This window comes from Agaricus bisporus (assembly GCF_000300575.1).
Source record: "Agaricus bisporus var. bisporus H97 unplaced genomic scaffold AGABI2scaffold_6, whole genome shotgun sequence".
NCBI lineage: Eukaryota > Fungi > Basidiomycota > Agaricomycetes > Agaricales > Agaricaceae > Agaricus > Agaricus bisporus.
This window is the reverse complement of record NW_006267369.1, coordinates 1713433-1736635: the sequence shown is the minus strand read 5'-3', so window position 1 is coordinate 1736635 and position 23203 is coordinate 1713433. Positions and strand designations below refer to the sequence as shown.

Below are 23203 nucleotides of genomic sequence, written 5' to 3'. Positions count from 1 at the left end.
TCTCATCATCTCGTTGTTTGCATCCCATCGCAGCTTTAGCTCTTCTCACACGTCCTCTAATTCTTCGATCAAGGAGGTGGCGGTGGGGTTTGTCGTTTCAACCGTGATATTACCTTTCCATGGGTGAAGTCCATAATTCAGGAAGAATGGGGTTTGTCCGACGGCAGCGTGGGCTTCGTCATTGTAATGGAATTCCGTCATGGGACACCTCCTTCACCCTCTCCACCACCCTCTCCATCTGCACATACATCACCCTCACACTCGAATGTTGCAAATTCGTCGGATCCCTAGACGCTGCAGAAGGTTCCAATTGCACATGTATCGACCCAACCAAACTCGATGAATCTTTCGGCCAAAACCTTGGATTCGTATACGATTGAAGACCAGGAATATCAAGTAACTTTTTTTTTGCGAACGTTAAAAAAAAAGGGTTATAAAGACGGAAGTATAGATTAACATACCTGTGAAACGGTTCTTTGAATTTGATTATCCCGATCTCCGATATCCAAACATAATATCCTTCCTGTATCCAATACAAGCGGCACAACACTCGCCACAATCAATATCGCAATAAACATCGACGCTATAGGATCAAATCCCGTCCATCCATAAAACTGAATCAACAACGTCGAAACAATCACCCCAACAGATCCCAACGTATCCTAAACAACAGGGTTACGTTAGCGAAAAGCAAAGAGAAGGGGAGTTCATGCAACTTACGGCCATAACATGTAAAAAAACTCCACGCATATTATGACTATGTCCTCCTTCATGTCCTTCCTTATGTCCACTCTCCCCATGATGATGTTTCTCCAAATGTTCATCAAACACAAAATTATAACTCGGCGTCAACGGCGTCGACACACCACCTTCCTCCTCAAACCTAGGCGGTAAAATATGCAATGAAGGATTTCTCCCATGTCCAACAGGACGATTGTTTTTCTGTAAATGAAGGTGCGCTGCTGCAGATGTAGGTGTAGGGAAGGATGAGGAGGATTCGGGTCTAGGTGCGAGGGATATAGAACGTTGATGTCCGGGTCGTTGAGGTGGTAAAGACCCTGGATCAAGTGAGATTGTACGAGGATGTTGAGAATGAGAATGTATTAGATGGGCTGGGGATGTTGTAGGTGAAAAAGATATAGCTCGTGGAGTGTGTGGATGGGAATGAGAATGACCGTCTGCATGATCGTTGCCTTTGGGAAATTCAACTTGTAGGTGAGATGAAGATGCAGGAGCGGCATGCGAATGCGAATGTGAATGCGAGTGTGAGTGTGAGTGCGAGACTGAATGTGAATGGGACGAGTCCGAATGAGTTGGACTCAACGCAGGTGCCGGGGAATGAGAACCCGAGTGCTCATGTCCATGTCCATGTCCATGCCCATGCCCATGAGAATGACCCTAACCAAAAAAAATTCCATTAACATTACTCAACCCAATAAACAAGAGTACGAATTCCACTTACATGATGATGTCCACCCATCGCAAACATACCAAACAAATTAACTCCCAACCCCAGCATACTAATAAGCAACAACTGATTCGTATTCATCTCCGGCGGTTCCAAACTATACTCACCCAACTTGTCAAAAAAAGACAAAAAACCACAAACAGAAGAAAAACTTACATCCGTTGAATAGCTTCAAAGACGATGAATACCGAAATCAAGATCAAAAATATCCCATTCGCAAATCCTGATAAAGTCTCAATACGACCATACCTGAAAAGAAAAAAAAAAAACAAGGTGTCATTCTCTGCTCCACTCATCATCACCCTGAAAAAAAAAACTCACCCATATGTAAACCGTTCATTAGGTTCCCAAGTCGCCATCACAGACGCAAACAACCCAACTCCAATAGCCATACAATCAAACGCCATATGAATAGCTAGAAAACAATCAACCACCGCCGCGAATTCTCATAAAGAAACACACGCACCATCCGATATAAGTCCCAAACTGTTCGTCCAAACTCCATACAACATCTGCACAAGCATATAACATAAATTGAGCAACAAAAAGTAAAATATCTTTCTCGATTCCGGATTCGATAGAATCGTCTTCATGTATAACTTGACAAGTCTAGAAGTTGGAGTTTTCGGACGGGAAGTAAGCATATCAAGACTTTCTGGGAACATTCCTGAAAAGCAAGATAAACTGGCGCCCGAGAATAAATAATAGAAAGAAAACACAAACCGACGTATAATAACCCAGCCACAACAAAATCTGTCCACTTTGGAAATTGATTAAACGCCAACGGTCCCAATACTGTCGAAGCCACCAAAACCGTCGGAAACGACAACGCAAAATGTCCTGGCGAGTTCGTTTGATGACTCAACGACCTAGCCGTAAGAGGTGCATAAAACAACAACGTATACGAAATTATCGGGATAATAGCGAGAGACGAGAGTGGGAGTATCGGTGTCGGTGGTGAATGGAGCTATATAACACAAAAGCATAAAGTCAGCCAAGTATAGATATGAACTGGTGTAGACTTACGATGACAACTTTGAAAGCATAAAACGATAACGCGACAACAGAAGCAGTCAGAACCGAAGCCGCCATAGTAAACGTTTCACCTAACGAAGGTCCAATAACACCAAGTGTATGATCCAATCCCGAAGTCGCAATTCCATGCAACAGCAGCGCTCCATATCCTGGCAAATATCTCCAAATGGCAGAAAGAGAAAACTGGGTATCGAATAATAGAGATAGCATTGCTGCTAAAGTTACTGCAAGCATTTTCTTGGCCTGTAATACGAAAACAAGGGTGAGGGAGAGAGTCGTATTTGGGGGAGGAGAGTTGGTGACTTACAGAGGATGCTGTGATGAACGTCGAGATCCAGAGTTTCGCAAAATAAGCGAACATGAGTGTCCTAAAAACTCTCTTTTCAATTCTTCACAACCCAAAACCATATTATCCGGAATTCACGTACCGAAGAGAAGATAGTCGATACAACGCCGTAAACAAACAAGACTGCTGAACGAACAGCAACACACCAGCCATCGCAATTGCCGACCACTATAATAGAGAAAAAAAATACTCATCAATCATCTTCTGGGCTAGCGGAGAGGGAGTGAGAGGGCGTAAAGAAACAGTCCCCCAATCCAGGGAACCCAAAGAAAACAAAGCAAACGAAGAGGAAACAATTACCTCTATATCCTTCCTCTTCGCAACCTGCTGCGTCCCAACCTCCCAAACCAACACTCCCAAACCACCACACGCCAACACCCTCATCACAACCCAAAATACACCCACATCAAAATCCAACAACCATTCCTTCGTCGATTGAAATGCCACCACAACCAACACATCCGCAACCATCAATCTAGGTATCTGTTTGCTTGATATCCTATAAAAAAACCACCCACATCCCAAATTAACAAAATAAACAAAACGAAATGAAATGAAAAGCAATGGAGAAGTTTGGGAGAACGAATGGGAACTCACGAAGTAGTTATCACCTTTGTAGGATTCAAACTAATCTTATTACGCATCCTCGCATCAGGAACAGGCATCTTCTCCTTGCTCCTGCTCTTCAGCAGACCAACAAAAGGAAAAACGAGGGGAAAGTTTCAAAAGAGTGGGACGGAGTACGAAAGGGTACTCGTATAGGCGACGCCGACACGTCTCAAGCAAGCTCAGGAAAGCGTCGATCACCAAATTAGAACAGGCCATTACGAAATAACTGGGACAAATAAGGATATACCTATATATGTAAGTACAACAGAAACATGACGATGATTCTACGAATCTACGGTATACAAAAAAAAAACAAGGGCTAAAAGGCAGCTTACTGAATCATTTGTGGGGGGTTATAGACTAATGTAACGGTCAAGAAAGTAACAAGAACAAGAAGAAAAAAAATTGAAATCTTATATACTCCAAACACAAAAATGAGATTGAAATTGAAAATGACAGAGAAAGCGTTCACGAACCAACAAAACCTACTGACGGAACTGCGACATAAAATTATACCATGTCACATTGAGATCCGGTGGAGTCGTCGACTCCGGCGAAGACGATATCATCTGCACCTGAGCACTATAATCATTCGCGCCCGCATATCCAAAGAACTCGGGTAATACTCCCCCAGCAAGTTGTTGAATCTGATTCCCATTGTACATAGCAGCCTGTTGCTGCTGCTGCTGCTGTTGAGGAATCTGTGGGGATACTGGTGAAGATTGTTGTTGCATGCTCATTGACTGAGAATGATGATGTCCCAATACCGGATTATGTTGGTGTTGTTGTGGCATTCTCGAGGGTAATGATGTCTGTCGAAGCATTTGCTGTTGAGAGTGGGTTGTTTGCTGTTGAAGTGACATTTGTTGGTGAGGCGACAATGAAGATTGATGACGATGATGAGAGTGCGGTTGATGCTGTTGATGCTGTTGATGATGCTGTTGTGGTGATTGAGGAGGACCAGCATTCATCTGTTGCACAACACCATGAACAGATTGATACGAAGGGTATTCCTGGGCTTCCATTCCATAACCCTGATTCATAGTATAAGGAGCCCAACTCTGATACTCTTGCATCGGAGACGACTGATAGGTAAGCGCAGGCGACACAGGTTCCGTAGGCATGACAGGTGGTGATGCAGGTTGTGAGACCGGACTTGATGTATAAGAAGGCGATTGTGAAGAACGTCGAGCCACTAGACGCGTCATGCCTCCCAGAGCCGATAACTCGTTAACTTCGCTCTTGATTTTCGGGTTGGCACCGGTTATCCGAGCAGCCTCGGCTTGAAGAGACACTGATGACTTTTCACTAAGAGCAGCTCGCGCACGTTCCCGTAAATTTCCTAGAATAGGCTATCACTTTTGAATGAGCGAATTATATTTTGAATGGATCGCCAGTGCCACATACCAAGATTTTAGACGTCCGAGTATTGTCAGAAACGCGACTAAACAAATTATAAGCCGTCTCGAGATAAGACAGTGCTGAGGGAGCCAGCTGCATCTGCGTCTTGATCGCCATTGATCCCAATACAATCTGCCGAAAAAAATCAATATCATGCATGAGAAACCTGAATCTACTTACAGAACAAGAGAATACATGAGTAAACAAAAACCACATGCGTTCTGTCAATTCCGGCTGCTGTTGAAACAGACTCTCGATCAAGCCGATGAATGTACAAGCACTACCGTAGGCAGCGAGAACAGATTGAGAATATTTGCTTCCCAAGGGATCGTTAGGGTTGTCCTCAAGTGCCTGGGCAAAAAACCCTCTGTGCATGTAGAACAAGGCTAAGATAACCCGACAATCAGAACGATTTTTTTTAAAAAAATCTGATAACGCTCACTCATTTCTCTGATGGCGAAGGTGATATACCTCTGCATCGTCAGCTGAACGGTCGGTCGTTCTACTTCCGTGCCGATTTTTGATCCACCAAACCCGGGAATCTGTAAGCTGGGAGGAACATAGAAATTTCTCACTTTCTTGTCGAGGTCCGTAACAACCTTGTATGATGGCGTTCTCGCACCAAAGGCTTGATCATGGACGACACTGAGACACAACGCTGAAAAACGATGTTTCCAAGCCGCAACTAAACCCCAAAATGAGGCAGTAATAACGGGCAGGGGGGAGATTCTTACAGCTCATCTCAATTTCGCCCTGAGCATTTGTTGTCGTTTCATGTGGAAACCTGGTATCAATATGCGCAGAAGACAGGGAGGGTGGCCGACCATACGTCAGGCTCTAGAAATGACATCAGAACGCCGAGAAGAAGGGATTTGTATGGCGCCCACCTGCCAAGAATCGTATGTCAATAGCTCGTAGAATAGGGCACGACGTTTGAGTGTCTCCTCGGGATTCAGTTTCCACTTGCCACTGTCACGATCTTTCCGAAATTTTAGCAAGCCGACAGAACATGAGGTCGGAAATAGTCTTACGAAGTCCGATCTGTCACAGTAGCCATAAGCATATGTCATTACATGATCATGACAGAAATAAACTTACACTATGTGCCATCTTGACCACGATTCCCATGATAACCCATCTCGGGCTTCCCATTTCGGAGAGGAACATGAAGTGACACATGAGCAGCTTCACACATGCGATGAATATTTCCGACGCAAAGGCGGGAAGGTAGAAAAACCTACCAGAGCTTGAATTGCTGGAATTGACTGTTCTTCAAGTATCGACTCGAGGGCCAGGGATGCTCGGCCAAGCTGATAATATTGCATAGCCTGAGGTGAATGTGGTGGCGCATCTAGTTTGAGGAGGGTCCCAAGGGCAAGGACTAGAAAGAGCACGGCAAGGGCATGCGCACCCAAGGGTTCTTGCGGGCTAACGCTCTGGTCGTAAGTCGGGCGAAACATATTTTCAAAAAAATCGAGCTCTGTGATTGGGGTATACCTGGACATACGCGTTAATCTCAGGGTTTACATAGGATGGGAGGGAGACACACATCCAGGAAGCATGGCGGAAATAAATATCACAAAGTGTTCGAGCGGTATTGGCATCCGGAAGGTATCCGGTGATAGTGGTCCGGATGTCCAGAGCTGATTTGATACCGACGTTATTGAATGGAAAGGCAGAGGTCAACCATGAAAGATCTGCGGGAATCATCTGGTCCTGGGTACTCGAGGAGTCGTCTTCGTCATCCGAACCTCCTTCGTTCTGGGATGCAAGTGTTATTTGTGTCGTGGAGGAGATAGGGGTCGGGCATTCGCACCTGTAACAAGTACTGCGCCGATATTGTCAGGACAATGACACTGCGGGGAAATACGAGAAGCCTACCCAAGAATTGGCAGTAGTGCCAAAAAATGTAGAGCGACCGTCTTGAGAGATTGACCTGGAAGATATATCAGCTCTGACACTTGTTGCAAAGGGGGAAGCGCACAGAGAACCCATAGCATCGATGGAATCGCTTTGTTCTACCTTTTCTTCTTTTTGGGCTACTTCGTTCATGCGTTCGCGTTCCAGAGGCCGTTTGATCTGTAGTAGTTCGTCTGAAAGGAGGTGATGGGGTTGTTCTGAGTAGCGGGAATGGGATTCTGCGAGGGCATCTTCAAGGTGCCTGACGCGGTTAGCTAGCTGATTGATTTTTTCGTGGAGGACCTCTGTATTTGCGAGGACGAAACTGCCAAGTGAACAGTTGGGCGGAGAATCAGGGAAGCGGTGATCTGAGCTCACCGATTTCCTTTACCGGTGGTGAGGGAGCCTACGAAAGCGTCAGCAAAGGGGCACAATGGACGGAGGACAGGTTTGGATGACCTTCTGGACAGATGGCGGCACAGCCTTTCTTGACGCAATTGCTGGGGGAAAGATGAGATTAAACAAAAGAGGCATTTGATGCGGACGAACCTGCAAGGAAAGACGCGGCTGCATCTGGCAGAAAACGGTGAGCGTGGGGGACGAGAAAGACCAAAAAGTGCAGTACTTGAGTTTTAACCTGGAGAGAGAGCGGGTGAGGGGGAAGCCGGAGGAGATCTATCGGGAGACATACCTGCGGCACTCAGCACAGGAGAGGGCGACGCCGCGGCGTTTGTTGCGGTGGACGAGCGAGGACGAGTCATCTTTGTGGGCCGCAAGGAGCGAGGCCATGGCTGGGACAACAACAACTTCAAGAGTTGTCTCCTTCTACTTAGCTATCACAAGATCCACGATCTTGCCTCCGACCCCCTTTGGTCTTGTTTGGCCGCTCTTTTTTTCTGCCCACCACAAGGTCAGTCAAAAATCCCCTTGCTCTGTCGCAAGATGACCACAGATGACGAGTCAGAGCGCTGCGCCTTGACGATATCCTCTTTTTTACCATTCATGCCTTTCTGATCTCTCCTCCTTTGCTATTTTATCTGCCCAGTCGCTCACATCCTCTCTCCCAGATCCATGCCCGATTGGTCGGATGACGACGACGACGAGCTCGCAGGCGTAGAAACAAAGGTCCTCCTAGGTGTCCCGGATGGCGTCATCGACGATCCTGCCGACATCACCGACGCAGCTGTATCGCGTATCGGCGGCCACCCTGTACGGCCCTTCCTTACATGTACTTCAATATATTGATACTCTTCGAACAAGGCTTTTCTTCCCTCTCGTGAACCCTCCTTTGAATCTTCTCTCTGCAAGGTCTGCTCTTTCCCCATGCACCTCCTCCTACAAATCTGGTGTCCTTTTGAGGATAGTCCCAGGGACAGAGCACTATACGTCTGGGGCTGCTCACGCGGCGGCTGTCAAAAGAAGGACGGAAGGTGTGTATTTGCGATCAAACAAACGACTCCTGGTCGCTTCAATTTCTCTTCAGCATCCGCGCCTGGCGGGGACTGCGTTTCAACGACAAATACGCCGCAAAGCTTGAAAAAAAGCTAGCCATAAAAAAAGAGCGTGAAAAAGCAAAGGCGGCCGAACAAGCAAAGCCCAAAACCAACCCCTTCGCCGTAATCTTAGCTTCTCATCAGCTCATAACGACATTCCTGATTCATTTCGATTTGTATAGATATCGACATCAGCGCTCAATACGCCTTCCAACCCTTTTGCTCTCGGCAACCAGATCTTCGGTGCTTCTAACCCCCCACCCGTTGCTCCGTCACCATCCCCGAGCGCTGAAGAACCCGTCTCTGATGGCAGTGACACTGACGACGAATCCGACAGCTCGCAACAATCCCTCACCGTAGCCCTTGCCGCGACAACGCTAGATGATTCTCCATGGAAAGCCACGTCAGCCTACGACCCGCTATACCTCTCAACAACCTCAGAGTATCTACCCCCAGTGACCCAACCAAAGTTACCGCCCGGTGTCAAAATTATCGATCCGGAAAACGAGAGCAAGAGTGGTACCACTTGGAGCGAAGCTTACGAAAACTCTCTTGATATTGACAATGTTTTCGAACGATTCGTAAAACGCGTTAGCCATGAGAGCGAACAATGTTTACGGTTAGTCTCTTCTGTCTGTATGAACACTTCAAACAAGAACATTTAATATAACTACTGCTACTACAGGTACGAGCTCGGAGGGACGCCACTTCCGTTCGCCAAAGATGACATCTTTGACCGATTATTCTCCACATCAACTTCCAATATCACAACCGTAACCAAATCTGCATTCACTGTAACACCTCGGCCTAACCAACAGCGAAATTACTCGCCACCATCCAACCTCATACCTCCCTGTTCCATATGTAAATCCCCTCGGATATTTGAATGTCAACTGATGCCCAATCTCATCAACATACTTAAAAATACCATCACGTCAACAGCGATTGCTACTTCCGATCAACCTGGCGATCAGGATCAGCGACGTAAAAAGACAAGAGAACAGATGGACGGAGAAAGAAAGAAAGCCGTGGAAGAAGCTTTGAAGGGCGGTGGTGATGGGATGTCGTGGGGTACTGTCATGATATTTTCGTGTGAGAAGGATTGTTGTTACGTTACTGTGGATATGGGAGAGGAAAGTAAGGAATGTTGGAGAGAGGAATGTGTACTTGTTCAATGGGATACGTAGGAATTGATTGTATTGTAATCTGTACCAATGTAACAAGACACCAATTTCGATAACAGCACAAAAGCTGTTTTTTTTTTCTTTTCATTCGCAACCATTTGAACAACCCTTGTTTTGATCAAACGATGGGAGCATACCGGTAATTCAATTAAATCACCACCACATCATTTAATCTCGATGAAACGGTAAACTGATTTTTATCAGCTTCTTATTCTTTTCTTATGCTATGAGAGTTGAATTTGAAATTTGAAACGCTGCGCTTAAAAAACTGATGTATAAATAAATGAAAATAGTATTGGTTGGTGTCCTTGTGGTACCAAACTCGCTTGCGCTTGCGAACTCTATGAGAACAGAAGAGCTTCTTATGATTATGATAGTAAGATCAGTTTTTGAAGAAAGTTATTTTGAATTCGGCCGTGTGTACGTGTCCGGTGGTCATTCGGTCATGATATACATATTGATAATTGAGATAAGTTAGGGGGATGGTGTTACGGTTACCTAACTACATGATCATTGACATGATGAAGCTAAAGAAAATTATGGTAACAACTTTGACCCATGAGTACTTTTTTTTTAGAATGGTACTTATCTGCCAATCATCATTATCGGACTTACATATATCAAATTGGTAACAAATTCGTGAGGGATGTGTATGCTTCAGTGGCGATAGATTTTTTTTGTCAAGGTGTAGGGTAGGTTATGTGTTATGTTGTCTTGATGATGAGGAGATAACAGGCCGGTGACGACTTGACAAGGAATGCATCAGTGGCTGTTTATGGCTAACACATATGAATCGTTCACCGTGAGCCCCGTGAGATAGGGAAGATCTACATTTCTATTGGAGGAAAGGAAGGACTTTTTCACATTAAGACGTACCACGATCCTCCGTATAGTATCTGAGTTTACCACGACGTGATTACATTCGAAATATCAGTAAAATAATACTCCATCCCCGAAGTTTAGCCATCAGGGGCCCTTTTCAGATTCCTTCAGAAATTAAGTGTGAAAAACCTAAAGTTTAGATATGTATAGAGAAAAGTCCTTTCAAGCATTCATCTTTTTTCTGGGGATATCGTCAACATCCTCATCACTATCATCGTCTACAAGCAGCGGTCGCTTTAACGACCTTCGTCTGGCATGCTTGCATTCTTCTTCGTCTGTCCCTCCATCTTCCTCTTCCATATAATCACTCTCTGAACCACCCATTTCCTCATCGAGATCGCTCACACCCCTATCCAAGTCACTTGTTGCCTCTTTCGAGTCAACAATACCCGCAGTCTCTTCCTCATCTTCATTAAGCCCTTCCCGCACCTCATAGAACCCCTCATTTGCGTCGCTGTTATTGTCGGACTCCGCGGGCTCGTCATCTTCACTATTGTGGTCATAGGCGCCTTCGTCACCTTCACTATTGTGTCCATAGGCGACTTCGTCGCCTTCAATACTTACACCGGTAACCGTACCAACATCTCCGTTTCGTAGCTTGGGCGGAACATAGTTCTTGGCAAGTTTGGCATGGTAGTTGCGTTTATTTTTGTTGATGGTCCGTACGATAGCAGCAATCGCCCAATTCCTCTCGAAGCCAGCCAGACGGGGCTCTAATTCTTTGACCTGTCGAGAATGCAGGTGCGATCACGAGTGAATAAATTTAACTCACCTGGCTGAATATATCCGCAACGACAATACTGTCTTGACGACGCCAGTCCAAATCGGTAGGGAGGTTGGCACATGCCATGACTGAAGCCACAGTCGCCTGTTGAATTTATGTCTAATCAGCTATAAGATGAAAAAGCAAGAAATAGATAAATTTACTCTACATGAATTATACAACAGTTTTTGACCTTTGAGTCCCATTGCGTCTTGTAAGTTGTACTTTCCTCGAGGCTCAGGAATCTCCTTCGCTTCCATGGAACCTGATGAAGCATTTTTCTTGCATTCATCGATCGTAGCTATGAAAACCTTAATGACCAGAACACACGAGAAGGAGACACTAACCCTCAATTCGAGCGAGCTTGGCCTTGAGAGCCGCTATCTCGTCGAGATATTGTTCAGGAACTCCGGAGTCTGCTTCCGCAGTTTCTTGTTCTCCTGTGGAGGAGTAGTTGAACGAAGCAGAGGATCTCTTTGATGTGGCACCGGACTTCGACTTCCGCGCAGTCGAGTTCATCAGTGCCACAGCTTTCGGTGCAGTGGAAGAACTTTTTGGCAAGGACTTCAGCGTAGCAGCTGAATTTTGCGGTGTAGCAGTTGACTTTATTGCACCAGGACTTTTGGCTACTGAGGCCACGGATGTATCGAAACCCTGACGTTCAGGACGTTTGGAGGCAGGCAACCGCTTTAATAGGTCGGTAAGGTTTTTCGATAGAACAAATTTCAAAACGACATACAGCGGAACCATTTACTGGTTTCGTCGTAACACGATCTCCTGCCGCGGCTTGTACAACGCTGACTTCATTGGTCAATGAGTCAGAATCTTCCTCTTGCTTGACTGCTTGCCTCGCGCCTCGTCTGATACTGCCTCCCTTGACAGACCCAGAGGCCTTTTGTGTAATTGGCTTCTTCGATGGCACAGTGGGAAGGGTCATGACTATGAATTATTTGTAGTACATCGATACGTTGTAAGTGAAATGAACAGACATACCGCTTTTTTCTTCTTCTTCATTGTCGCTCGTAGAGGGCACTTTTACCTTGACTTCTTCGGTAGGGGCTGCAAAGATGGCCAGCCCCACCGATGCTATGGAGAGTATTGAGCGGAAGAGTGAGGATTTAGAACAAAAAGAAAGAACATACATGCATTAACAGATTTGGTGGCAACTTTCCTCGGAGGCATAGCAAGATACTGTGAACGAGTACGAAAGTAAGAGTGGGGGGGACAATACTTTCCTCTGCTTAACGTTGACCGTTACGAGACGTCCAGGGCTTCATATCAACCGCAGAACTTTGCTCGGTCGCAATGACGGCATCTGCGTAGCAGTCGGCCAGAGAATGAGGATGTACTACGTCTTGAGGTAAGGCGACGTGAGGGCACTCAGAGTACTTCGAGTGTAAGCACGTCTTATCCTCTTAGGAAGGAAACGGTCGACGGTCGGAAAGTCTTCATCGGAAAGTCTTCATTGTCATTGGGATGATTATGTTTTAGCGAATTGTTACTTACGTCGGATATAGAGACTAAAGCTTACCCTAGCCAGGAACGAAGTTTGCAAATGCTTCAAATTCAGACTAACTTAGTATCCGTCCTAAATTAAGATTTTTGTCAATATAATGGCCGGATCTCAAGCGTACTTGCTCGTCCACAAACTGTTGACAGGACAACTTTGTGATTCCGAAGGGATTGTACAATTTGAACCATGCAAGGTGATAGCAAAATCTGAACGAGTAAGGTCCGGAATTTCATACGACAACAAGAGGAGGAAGGAAATTTGGTAGATAAGTCAGTTTTTGGTGGTGAGTAACACATATCTCTTTCTGTAAGGCCTCTGTGTTGAAGGATGCAAGGTTGACAGTGCAGAGACAGTGTAGATGATGCTGACGACACAGTGTTCTCAGAGACTCTGGATCAACCTGTTGGGACTTGGCGTTCTTTGGATACTGAGTTTGAATTGCAAATTGCAGTCCTCCAGGCTAGGATGTGGTGCAACTCGAATTGACAAGTCGAAATCAAAAGGGCCAACCGGCCAAGATTCTCCTTCACAAGAGAAGTCGAAACAATTACATAATCAATGCAGATAGGATTTTTTGCAAACAAGTTTTGTAAACGACCTCCAGAAGATGGCGCCGGATGCACGACTTCTTGAACATGCAACGACCTTTTCGGCATTCTCAAACATACTAGATGCACGACTTCTGAGAGCCCTCGCTGACATGGGCTTTGCTCGTCCAACTTTAATTCAAGCTCGCGCTATCCCTCTCGCATTGGACGAACATCGGGATATCCTGGCTCGAGCCCGAACTGGGAGCGGTAAGACCGCTGCGTACTGTTTGCCTATCATTCAAAAGATATTGTTGAGAAAGGGAAAAGGGAAGGATAAAGCAGTGGTGAGTCCGCCTAGTCCAATATATTCTTAACAAAAATTGATATGTGTGTGTGATATATAGGAAGACGCAGGCGAGGGAGCTCTAAATCAAACCAAGGCCTTAATTCTCGTCCCAACAAGGGAGCTTGCGGAACAAGTGACTTCTTTTTTGAAAGGTGCAACAAAGTATTGTGACAAAGATGTTGTCGTGATCAACGTCGCATCCGGTACGACTGCACATCTGCAGCGGTAAGTTTCTTTGATTGTTCAGCTGTACAAACATTAAAAGCAAACAGGTTACTACTTTCCGATCATCCAGACGTTGTCGTCGCAACACCTTCTCGCGCACTGGCCCTCCTCCAAGCCAAGGTCATTCTTCCTCCAGCGTCCCCGCGAAAGTTGTTACTTACATTGTTTCAGACACTTTCACTCTCCGCGTTAGACACACTTGTCATTGACGAAGCGGATCTCATTCTATCCTACGGCCATGATCATGATATTCGCCAAATATTCAGCTGCTCATACCTACCAAAAGTGCATCAAAGCTTCTTGATGAGTGCCACTATGACCGAAGATGTTGAAATGCTGAAAGGAATTACACTTCGAAATCCTGTAAGTTTACTTATCGCGGCGTTCTAATGTCTTTGCTGATCCCAATGTTTCAAGGCTATCCTAAAACTTGAGGAAGCCGAAGACGAAGCAGCGTCTCTCAGTCAATATGCCGTCCAATGTTCCGAAGTCGACAAATTTCTTTTGACTTATGTCATTCTGAAGCTCAAACTCGTCAAAGGCAAATGCATCCTCTTTGTTAATGATGTCGATCGTTGCTATCGTTTGAAGTTGTTTTTGGAACAATTTTCGATCAAAAGTTGCGTTCTCAATTCAGAATTACCGTTAAACTCGAGGTGGGAAGTGTATCTTTTTTCGAATATTTCTTTTACATTTTAATGGTTAGGTACCACACAGTACAAGAATTTAACAAAGGTGTATATGATTATATCATCGCGACAGACGAGGGCGGCTTGGCAGAGAAGGACGACGAGAGCGAAGGAGAAGGAGAAGAGGAACAAGAGAAGGAAGAATGTGAGTCTGTCCCGTAAACCGCGACTCTCAGCTGACTCTTTCGATATAGTTACATCCACTCAACGAGACCCTACTGAAGGTGAGGTGCCCGGAGCTGATGGTTCAGGTGAAGAAGGAGATCAAAATACAGGCGCGGACGAGAGTTCCCGACCCAAACGCAAACGATCCTCCTCATCTCCTTCACCCGTTACCAAAAAACGTATAAAGCAATCTGAAGATCAAAGTGTCAAGTCGACAAAAAAAAGCAAGCGTGCAAACAAACTCGACAAGGAATACGGCGTTACTCGCGGCGTGGACTTTGTCGACGTTGCTTGTGTGCTCAATTTCGACCTTCCTACATCCACTCGTTCATACACCCACAGAGTGGGCAGAACTGCTCGCGCAGGTAGAACAGGAATGTCGCTATCCTTCGTCATTCCATCCTCCGAATGGGGTAAAAACAAAGTCGTTGGATGTCTACCAAGCGCTCAAAATGACCCGCGCGTTTTCAAACGTATCGAGAAACAGCAGGCTGCTAGGGGATCGCAGATAAAAGAATACAAGTTCGATATGCGACAGGTGGAGGCTTTCAGATATCGTATGGAGGACGCGCTGAGGAGCGTGACAAGAGCAGCAATCAAGGAAGCGAGAATCAAAGAGTTGAAGAATGAGCTTCTGAATTCGGACAAGCTGAAAGCATATTTTGAGGACAATCCACTGGATTTGGAGCACTTGCGCCACGACAAGGCCCTACGACCTGCTAGAGTTCAACCGCACATGAGGCATATCCCAAAGTACCTGTTACCAAAAATGGCATCTGTACAGGCAGGCGAAGATTCGAGTCTGGTCGCTGCAGAGAAAAACGGATTTGTGCCATTCAAGAAAGTCGGAGCTAAAAGAGGTGGGAAACAGGGGAAGGGCGGTTCGAGCAGAAAGAAGAAGTCGGATCCGTTAAAAAAGTTCAGATAGGCATGTTTCTTCCTTATTATGTGATATATTTCATGTTCTTCTTTGCATGCGTTTACGTTCGAAACTATTAAAAGAACGGTTACACGATGGCGTTTAATCAACCTATGGTACACCCGTCAATCAATCTGGCATTGATCTACTTGAATTAAAGATTGATTTGATCGACGACTGCTTAACCGCTGGACTTTTGGACGCAGCCCTGAACGTGTCCCGTGTAAGTCCCTGGTACCTCTGGTTCACGCGAAAAAATGTCTCGCGGATAACGCAAACTCCTTTCTTTCACTCCCAGGTATAAATGTGGGGCCTTCTAAATTGTATCTCCAAAACACGAACCACCATCTACTATTCCAATTCTCCTATAAACCAACGAACAGCTTTCACATTTTTCGCTACATATGCACGCGTCTATAGCTCATACTTCTAGTGACGAGGAATCCCCGCGAATCATTTCGAGGACCGGCGGGTTTTCGGGACGTGTTAAGCAATTTGGAAAGAGGTTGGTCGTCGGTGGAAAACAACTCAGAGGTGTACTGCGGGGGCTGGCCCACGCAAAGACTCAGATGAAGCCTGTTGAAGCCGTTCAGACAACTCTTGCCCCAGGGATTGAATACCCCGGGAAGACCGATAAGATCTCATCGCCGGGTTAGTTTTGATAATATGTTTCGCCTATTTTTTTTAACAAATAACATTTTAAGTCGTCGAGCTCAGTTCTTGTGCACAGGACGAGCCTTCCGACGGTCAGGCCAAGCCTCCCAGTATCGAGGAGGAACGCAACGCTGGAGGAGATGAGACTATTATTCAAAGTAAAATAATATCTGACTCTTCTATGGTCTGCTCATCAATTTATTCGCAGCTGCCAAGCTCGATAGCATCCAGCACGAGTCTTCGCACAGGAACCCAACTTCATCGACACCCACGACAACCTCTCCCATCACTCTAGAAGGACAACTTGTACGAACCCTTTTACGGGAGATAATTGAAGTTCAAAGACTCTGGTAAGTATGGAATCCTTCGGAGTCTATATTTCTAACATGGGGCCTTTGGCAGTCCAATTCCACCGTCGGACCCGACATCTTCTATAGCGTCACAGGGGAACCTCGGCGTAACCCAGCGCAAGATTTCGAACGGTCAAGCGACTCTCCCGACACCTCCTACATCACGATTGGAAGCGAATAATATATTGGCACATTTTTCTAAGGACCTCGGAGATGTCCAAGTCGACGAGTGTTGCGCTTTTCAAGAGAGTGCCCTCTGGGCAATCACTTTTGCTTTCCACAGTCGACACCGGTATTCTATGGAGTGGATCCGTTCTGAATATGAACGCACCAGCGAGATCGTCAAGCGTGAACTCAACGCCCTGCAACGTGTCCGAGGCATACCCAATATCGCCCACTTTGAATATCTCGGTGGCGGTCCGATTGATCGTTACATATTCCTGGTATATCTACTGTTTCTGGCTATGTATGCAGGTCCTCATCTCACCTCGTCATCGTCTAATCGTAGAAGTGGATGGGTCAAGTCCCGCTCGCACAAGTCCTTCAAAAATGCGGTCGATCTTTCGGTCTACAAGATACGGTCCACGCGATAGCCCAGCTTATTCACTCAGTCCAACTGATGCATCAACGAGGAGTCATCCACGGAAGCATTTCGACGGAGAAGATCATGGTCGGCGACGACGGAAGACTTACGCTATTCGAATTCACCTCAAGCACCGTTACCGCTGAATGCGCTGCTCTCGACGGAGGTAATTATCATACCAGTGGTCTATCTTCTGCGCTGTGTTGCTGACAACGTCTACCAGATATTCCTTTCTGGGAACCCGGTGAGTCACGCAATGGTAGACTGATTCCTAGTATCTATTTTAGAGATTACGCTGCGATCGCCCACGTATGGCACAAGATGCGGACACTCATAGCACCCTACCCCTTGGACGGAACATACGGAGCATGTGACGAATACCTGACGAAGGAAGAGGTGATATTTCTTAATCCATTGCTGGCACCCGTTCAGTGGGCCTTTCATACTACTTACAATTATAGATCGGTTAAAGCACTGAAGGCGGCTACGATATTCAACGACATGTGAGTAGTTTATGGTCCGCTTGATATTCTGCGTTGTTCAATTTTCGTGCAGCGACTGGAACAAGTTCAATTAGCGGACGGACTACTTCAAGCGGCTTCCCAAGGTCCGCTTGTCATCTTCTTCCAAAGTCGATCCGGCTTAATAACCTTCTCAACAGCTGGGTTAAGCAGTAGGCTACGTATGATTTCTTTTCCTGCCTGTTTCTCTTTCCCTTTAGGTTTTTTTCTGACTTTACAGGCAGGCCGACCATATAAACCATGTACCATCCTTCCATCCTTTCTTCAAGCCATCAAGCACCCAGTAGGCTACGTATGATTTCTTTTCCTATTTATCTTTCCCTTTGGGTTTTTTTCTAACTTTACAGGCAGGCCGACCATATAAGACCATGTACCATCCTCCCTTCCTTTCTTCAAGCCATCAAGCACCCAGTAGGCTACGTATGATCTCTTTTCCTATTTCTCTTTCCCTTTGGGTTTTTTTATAACTTTACAGGCAGGCCGACCATATAAGACCATGTACCATCCATCCTTCCTTTCTTCAAGCCATCAAGCACCGTCTTCAAGCGAATAGGTATCTTTCCTCCTCTGTTGTAGTTACATATTCCGGTCTCCTTAAGAGTTTTCTCACCTTTTCCGGATTACATTTTAGGACGAGCCGACCGGTGTATCATCCGCCTTTTCCTCAAGCCCTGAAGCAGTTCTTGAATGAAACCGTGTGAGTCGCTACTTTTTCTCTCTTGTAGCTACCATCTCCTGTTGTCTCTTTTTCATGTACTTTGGGGGTTATTGGCAATGGAGACTTGACCAAACCTTCGTTGTGGCGGCTGACTGGGACGGTCATCTCAGGAGGCCAATCAATGATCCCCTCCCCTTTCTATCTTTCTTTCCCTTCTGCTATTTGTTCGTGTGCTGTTGTCTTTCTTTTTAGGTTCTCGGCGAAAGAAGACGAACGAAGAGACATGGTAGAAGATTAATGGTTTTGCAAGTGTTCTGGTATCTACTCTCATATTCTCTATACTACTTCAATTCTTTTAGGTGGCTAGCGGCTGCAAGAGCGTGATACCTCAAGAGTGAGTGTTTCGCTATCTTCCTATCCACGTATAGCTCATGCTTGATAGTTAGGCTAAGCATTCTATCATCTTTCTGTTTTTTCTCATCCTTGGAGTGGCATCTTTTCACCTTTTTGATTATACAGATGTTAAGCAAGAAGAGTCGCCGAAGAGGAATTACGTAGGGAAGAACGGTGCGTATCTTGCCGTTTCACTCCTGTTGAAATGTCACACTCATGTTCGATGGCTAGGTTATATGGTCCTTTTTCTTCATTTCATTCGTCTTTCTTCTGTTTCGAATTATCTAACCTTCTATCTTTAAGGCAAAGTCAAGAAACGAAACCGGGAGGAACAGTGAATAAACGTGAGATATCACTTTCGCATTCATAGTACTCTGTGTTCAAATATCACTCAGTTTTATTGTGTAATATAGGTTGCCCAGGCTAGGATGAGTATTAGGCTAGGATTTCTTCTTCACTTTCTGTTCTTGTAGTCGTTTATTTTTCTGACATTCTACTTTAGTTTTTCTAGTGCATGTCAAGAAACGGGGCAGGAAGAAGACAGAGGACATCGGTGAGTCACACGTTCTCGTCTATCTTATGTGCACGTTTAAACCCCCGTTTAGGTGAGGTGACGACGGTTTAACGCTAAGCATTTTCTTTCTTTCTATATTCCTCTGGGTTTTTCTATCTAATCTTTGTTAGGTCAGATAGGAACTGGTGCTCGAAACAAGGATGGTACATTGGTGAGTTGTTTTTTTTTTCGTGTCCTTTACGCTTTTGACATTTACACGTTGCTTAGGTCAGGCAGGCTACGTATCTGGACCGTTTCTTTCTTTCCGTGTCTCATATGTGTCTTTGCTGTTAACTTTTCTTTAGTACTAAACTCGAACCGGAATCGAAACAAGGATGGTACATTGGTGAGTTGGTCTTTTCATATCCTTTACGCTTAACATGATTTACAAGTTGCTTAGGTCGGGCAGGCTACGTATTCGGACGGTTTCTTTCTTTTTGTGTCTCCTATGTGTCGTTACTGTTAACTTTTCTTTGGTTTTCAACAGGAACCGGAATCGAAATAAGGATGGTACATTGGTGAGTTGGTTTTTTCATATCCTTTACGCTTAACATTTACAAGTCGCTTAGGTCAGGCAGGCTACGTATTCGGACGGTTTCTTTCTTTCTGTGTCTCCTATGTGTCCTTACTGTTAACTTTTCTTTGGTACTAAACAGGAACCGGAATCGAAACAAGGATGGTACATTGGTGAGAAGCTTTTTTCTCATGTCCTTTACGGTTTTTATATTTACACGTTGCTTAGGTCGGGCAGGCTACGTATCTGGACCGTTTCTTTCTTTCTGTATCTCTTATGTGTCTTTGCTGTTAACTTTTCTTTAGTACTATACAGGAACCGGAATCGAAACAAGGATGGTACATTGGTAAGTTATCGCCTCCGCATCACTTTAAATGTTTATTTAAACATTGCTTATAGGTCAGGATTTGTATTGGGCTTTCTTTTCTTCTTCTCTCGTATCCTGTCTATATAACTTTTTTTAGTGCGGAGCGAGAAACGGAGTTGGATACAAGCAAGTCTTCATCATTCTTCCCATTGAGATGATCGCTAAACATAGTGTAATCAGGTATTTGGCCGAGTGCGCCGATCTGACGCTGGTAATTATAACGCCTGATTATTGTTTGATGTTACGATCTATCTTACTGTTTTCCTGGGCGTTTAAGGTGTGAACCTCAAGGCTTGCGCGACCCTCAAGTTTCAAGATAAGGTAATGCTTTTTACTTCTCTTTCGTAGTTACTATATCCTGTAGTTTTGTTTTTCATGTAACTTCTTTGGGGATCATTGGCAATGTCAGAGCATGACCAACTCTGGCATTGAAGGCGGCGTGGGATTGGTCGTCCTGCAAAGCTCTCCAATGGTTCCCCCCTTTTTTACTTTACTTCTTTCTTACTTTTCATTTTCTCACTATTATCATTTTTATATGTCGATGGGGAGGGGGAACCTATGCTTCAAGAATGTATGCACGTCTTTCAACCGCGGGGAGGACCGGCGTATATGGATGGTACGTTTTCTATTCAAAGAATACACCGTCAAAGTACAGATTGTTAATGCCGTTTATTCGACTTTCAAAATATTAGTCGTTCGGTTATGGGTTCATGTAAACATCAAAGCCTCCAAGACACGTAGTACGGCGCTCGCTGATTTCGGAAGTGATAATTGGTTCGGGAGCAGGGTCGTATGTAGAGTTTGCAAGCGCTTGCAGGTTTCCTACGTATGTGAGTCCACTCCCTCTCTTTCCTCGTCCTCTTTTCATTTCATCTCTCAACCCTTCTCTAGCATTTTGGGTTAGGAGGGATTTGGGAGGATACAACGGAGGAGACTAGGGCTATAATGAGCTTACCGGTGGGCCGTCGAAACACTGGGGTTGATGGGAGTTTTCTGGCATAATTAGACGACCGATGTAGCTAGATATCGCTTTGCCGCGTAATTGGAATAATTTGATCGGGAGATTATGTTACCCTCGACTTGCGTTTTAGCATATGTCGTGGCGAATAATTTTTAAAAAACTGTCATTAATGATCGATCCATTGCGCGTAGACAATGTCAACTCACTATTACGCAATAACGCCAGTGACTAGGCAAACAACTCGTTCTTATACGTTTATTTTGTTTCGCCGAGAAATATCAGGACTCCAAGAACCATGGTTCCTGTCCACGCTTTGGACCGGTTTTACCTGCTTCTCACCTTCTTGGTAACTGTAGGCTGGCAATTGAGTGGATTTGCCATTGCCTATACGCTCAAGGTGGACAAAATCACAGACTTCACGGGAGGTAAGGAACTAGCGACATCTAGATAGACTGGTCACTGATTTGCGAAGGATCCAACTTCTTCGTACTAGGTTAGGATCATGCGCGTCTCGACCGTACGAGGTCAACATACTGAGCTCTGTTGGCAGCACTATTGTCATTGTTAATCGGAAACACGTTCTATGCTCGCAATATTGGTGAGTTGCGTTGGCGCTTTCGATTAAATCCTCTTCTGACGATCAACAATAGTGGCGAGCGCACTAGTCATGGTTTGGGCCGTCAGGATCGCAAGTCAGTCAAGATATATGCGCTGTCATCTAAAGCCACTGAATCACTAAAATCAAGGTTTCTTGTTGTTCCGTGTCATTAAAACTGGAAGAGATGCTCGGTTTGACAACATCAGGTCCCATATCTTCAAGTTTCTTGGATTTTGGATTGGTGAGATAATACCTTTTCCGCATAGATGAAGTTTCACCATTAAGCATAACTTACCTGTTTGCAGGACAAATACTTTGGGTACGCGTTTATTGTTAGTCTACAGCGCACTTGAGCCTGACAGGCGTGTCGCCGCTTATCAAGGTTTGGACTGTCTCCTTACCTGTCGTCATCCTCAACTCGCCTGCCGTGTCCGACAAACGAATTGGTGGGGATAATCCCAAGTTCGGCACTGGCAGGGATATAGCAGGAATTATCATCTGGGCATTAGGGTTCAGTGTCGAGGCTGTTGCCGATCAACAAAAGGTGTGTATTATCGCACCCTTTGTTGAGGTCCTCACCATTGTTCAGTACTATTATAAATCGCGCAACAAAATTCCAAAGGGACTACCCACAAATGTGAGCTTTAATCTCCAGATTTGATTCGTGACTGAGTACGAACAGCGAGGTCTTTGGGCATGGTCCCGTCATCCTCCTTATTTCGGGGAGTATGTCTATTTTCCTGATATGGAAACTCTGTCTTCTAACAGCGCATGATAGAATGTTATGCTGGTGGGGGATTTGGATGATTTGTATCTCACCAGCGACCAATGGCTCTCTTCCAACCTCAAGTAAATCTGCCCTGTATGGATCGGTGGTGTCACCGCTGCTTACATTCATGTGAGTACATTCGCATGTCAGACTTGATAAAGAAAAAGCACCTGAGTTATGATAGTATCTTGATGTTCGGTTCTGGTCTTCCAACTGCGGAGAAACCAACGGCGAAGAGATTCTTCTTGCTGTCAAACGGACGGGATACTCAATACGCGAGTGCCTGGAAACACTACCAGGAATATCTACAGAATACATCAATCCTTATACCTATCCCCCCGTCCATCTATGGACCGCTCCCGAGGATCATAAAGAGGACGATCCTCATGGATTTTCCTATGTACAGTTTCAGTGAGGAGAAAGATGGCGAAGTTGCGTTACACGAGGCGCAGGAAGATGAGTAGAGTTATGTATGGTAGCCGCACCATAAAGTGTATTGTAACGCAATTTCATTCATGTTCTTCATGATTTACATTGTGTGGCTATGGAGACACTCCGTGGTCCGTCGTTCGTTGAATTCGAAGGAACCCGGATGTAAGCTGATATCAAGGGGCCTCGTCGACAGTTCTTTGAAAATTTATGTTCCCTTCAGGCCATAGCCGCGTTCTGTCAATGACGCCACTCAAAACCTGAATGTGAGAATTACTACTTGAGTCGTCCCGGGCGCATCAAGTATGTTTCGTCAATTCGACGGTTCTTTGTGTGCCTCAATCTTTTCAGGTTACGGTTTAGAAACAGAGAATGGTGTTTTTATG

At 45.2% G+C, this 23203-nt stretch overlaps 6 protein-coding genes across 6 annotated transcripts; 3 read left to right on the top strand and 3 right to left on the bottom strand.

The window, feature by feature from the left end:
• Nucleotides 1–178: 178 nt before the first annotated feature.
• On the bottom strand, nucleotides 179–3622 carry AGABI2DRAFT_186153 (hypothetical protein; the record flags this gene model as incomplete). Its single annotated transcript, XM_006462033.1, has 13 exons — nucleotides 3447–3622; nucleotides 3150–3348; nucleotides 2932–3017; nucleotides 2811–2871; nucleotides 2495–2746; nucleotides 2192–2435; nucleotides 1935–2135; nucleotides 1790–1883; nucleotides 1625–1717; nucleotides 1463–1565; nucleotides 721–1398; nucleotides 462–662; nucleotides 179–400 (listed from the first exon to the last, which is right to left on the bottom strand). Exons 1-13 carry the CDS (start codon nucleotides 3512–3514, stop codon nucleotides 179–181), a joined length of 2502 nt encoding a protein of 833 aa, XP_006462096.1. The 5' UTR covers nucleotides 3515–3622.
• Nucleotides 3623–3844: 222 nt separating this feature from the next.
• Nucleotides 3845–7572, bottom strand: AGABI2DRAFT_223295 (hypothetical protein). The gene is made up of 18 exons (XM_006462032.1): nucleotides 7450–7572; nucleotides 7384–7395; nucleotides 7308–7331; nucleotides 7218–7258; nucleotides 7137–7164; nucleotides 6844–7083; nucleotides 6741–6795; nucleotides 6676–6687; nucleotides 6409–6620; nucleotides 6101–6356; nucleotides 5958–6044; nucleotides 5891–5900; nucleotides 5747–5838; nucleotides 5594–5696; nucleotides 5302–5544; nucleotides 5040–5245; nucleotides 4866–4991; nucleotides 3845–4810 (listed from the first exon to the last, which is right to left on the bottom strand). Exons 1-18 carry the CDS (start codon nucleotides 7545–7547, stop codon nucleotides 3944–3946), a joined length of 2712 nt encoding a protein of 903 aa, XP_006462095.1. The 5' UTR covers nucleotides 7548–7572; the 3' UTR covers nucleotides 3845–3943.
• A 69-nt stretch (nucleotides 7573–7641) lies between these two features.
• AGABI2DRAFT_193398 (hypothetical protein) lies at nucleotides 7642–9514 on the top strand. The gene is made up of 6 exons (XM_006462031.1): nucleotides 7642–7668; nucleotides 7826–7967; nucleotides 8019–8188; nucleotides 8242–8374; nucleotides 8434–8870; nucleotides 8937–9514. The coding sequence occupies exons 2-6, from the start codon at nucleotides 7830–7832 to the stop codon at nucleotides 9436–9438; spliced, it is 1380 nt and encodes a 459-aa protein (XP_006462094.1). The 5' UTR covers nucleotides 7642–7668; nucleotides 7826–7829; the 3' UTR covers nucleotides 9439–9514.
• Nucleotides 9515–10479: 965 nt separating this feature from the next.
• Nucleotides 10480–12262, bottom strand: AGABI2DRAFT_178984 (hypothetical protein; the record flags this gene model as incomplete). The annotated part of the gene is made up of 7 exons (XM_006462030.1): nucleotides 10480–11043; nucleotides 11090–11185; nucleotides 11245–11381; nucleotides 11428–11767; nucleotides 11820–12019; nucleotides 12074–12166; nucleotides 12223–12262. 7 exons carry the CDS (start codon nucleotides 12260–12262, stop codon nucleotides 10480–10482), a joined length of 1470 nt encoding a protein of 489 aa, XP_006462093.1.
• A 922-nt stretch (nucleotides 12263–13184) lies between these two features.
• On the top strand, nucleotides 13185–15522 carry AGABI2DRAFT_178983 (hypothetical protein). The gene is made up of 7 exons (XM_006462029.1): nucleotides 13185–13467; nucleotides 13528–13694; nucleotides 13742–13814; nucleotides 13866–14057; nucleotides 14112–14350; nucleotides 14401–14528; nucleotides 14578–15522. The coding sequence occupies exons 1-7, from the start codon at nucleotides 13201–13203 to the stop codon at nucleotides 15474–15476; spliced, it is 1965 nt and encodes a 654-aa protein (XP_006462092.1). The 5' UTR covers nucleotides 13185–13200; the 3' UTR covers nucleotides 15477–15522.
• A 5751-nt stretch (nucleotides 15523–21273) lies between these two features.
• On the top strand, nucleotides 21274–22852 carry AGABI2DRAFT_206289 (hypothetical protein; the record flags this gene model as incomplete). The annotated part of the gene is made up of 11 exons (XM_006462028.1): nucleotides 21274–21446; nucleotides 21494–21514; nucleotides 21572–21619; nucleotides 21672–21713; nucleotides 21768–21860; nucleotides 21925–21938; nucleotides 22002–22163; nucleotides 22209–22256; nucleotides 22302–22345; nucleotides 22398–22517; nucleotides 22573–22852. The coding sequence occupies exons 1-11, from the start codon at nucleotides 21317–21319 to the stop codon at nucleotides 22850–22852; spliced, it is 1002 nt and encodes a 333-aa protein (XP_006462091.1). The 5' UTR covers nucleotides 21274–21316.
• Between the last annotated feature and the right edge of the window lie 351 nt (nucleotides 22853–23203).

Bases quoted from the DNA above. Each gene is read 5' to 3' on its own strand.
- AGABI2DRAFT_178983 (XM_006462029.1), top strand. From the start codon at position 13,201: ATGGCGCCGGATGCACGACTTCTTGAACATGCAACGACCTTTTCGGCA. The intron at 13,815-13,865 runs GTCATTCTTCCT...ACATTGTTTCAG, and splicing joins TGGCCCTCCTCCAAGCCAAG to ACACTTTCACTCTCCGCGTT. The intron at 14,351-14,400 runs GTGGGAAGTGTA...TTTAATGGTTAG, and splicing joins GAATTACCGTTAAACTCGAG to GTACCACACAGTACAAGAAT.
- AGABI2DRAFT_223295 (XM_006462032.1), bottom strand. From the start codon at position 7,547: ATGGCCTCGCTCCTTGCGGCCCACAAAGATGACTCGTCCTCGCTCGTC. The intron at 5,697-5,746 runs GTGGGCGCCATA...TGTCATTTCTAG, and splicing joins TGACATACGATTCTTGGCAG to AGCCTGACGTATGGTCGGCC. The intron at 4,992-5,039 runs GTAAGTAGATTC...TTTTTTCGGCAG, and splicing joins CTCATGTATTCTCTTGTTCT to ATTGTATTGGGATCAATGGC.
- AGABI2DRAFT_193398 (XM_006462031.1), top strand. From the start codon at position 7,830: ATGCCCGATTGGTCGGATGACGACGACGACGAGCTCGCAGGCGTAGAA. The intron at 7,968-8,018 runs GTACGGCCCTTC...TCTTCGAACAAG, and splicing joins CGCGTATCGGCGGCCACCCT to GCTTTTCTTCCCTCTCGTGA. The intron at 8,189-8,241 runs GTGTGTATTTGC...ATTTCTCTTCAG, and splicing joins TGTCAAAAGAAGGACGGAAG to CATCCGCGCCTGGCGGGGAC.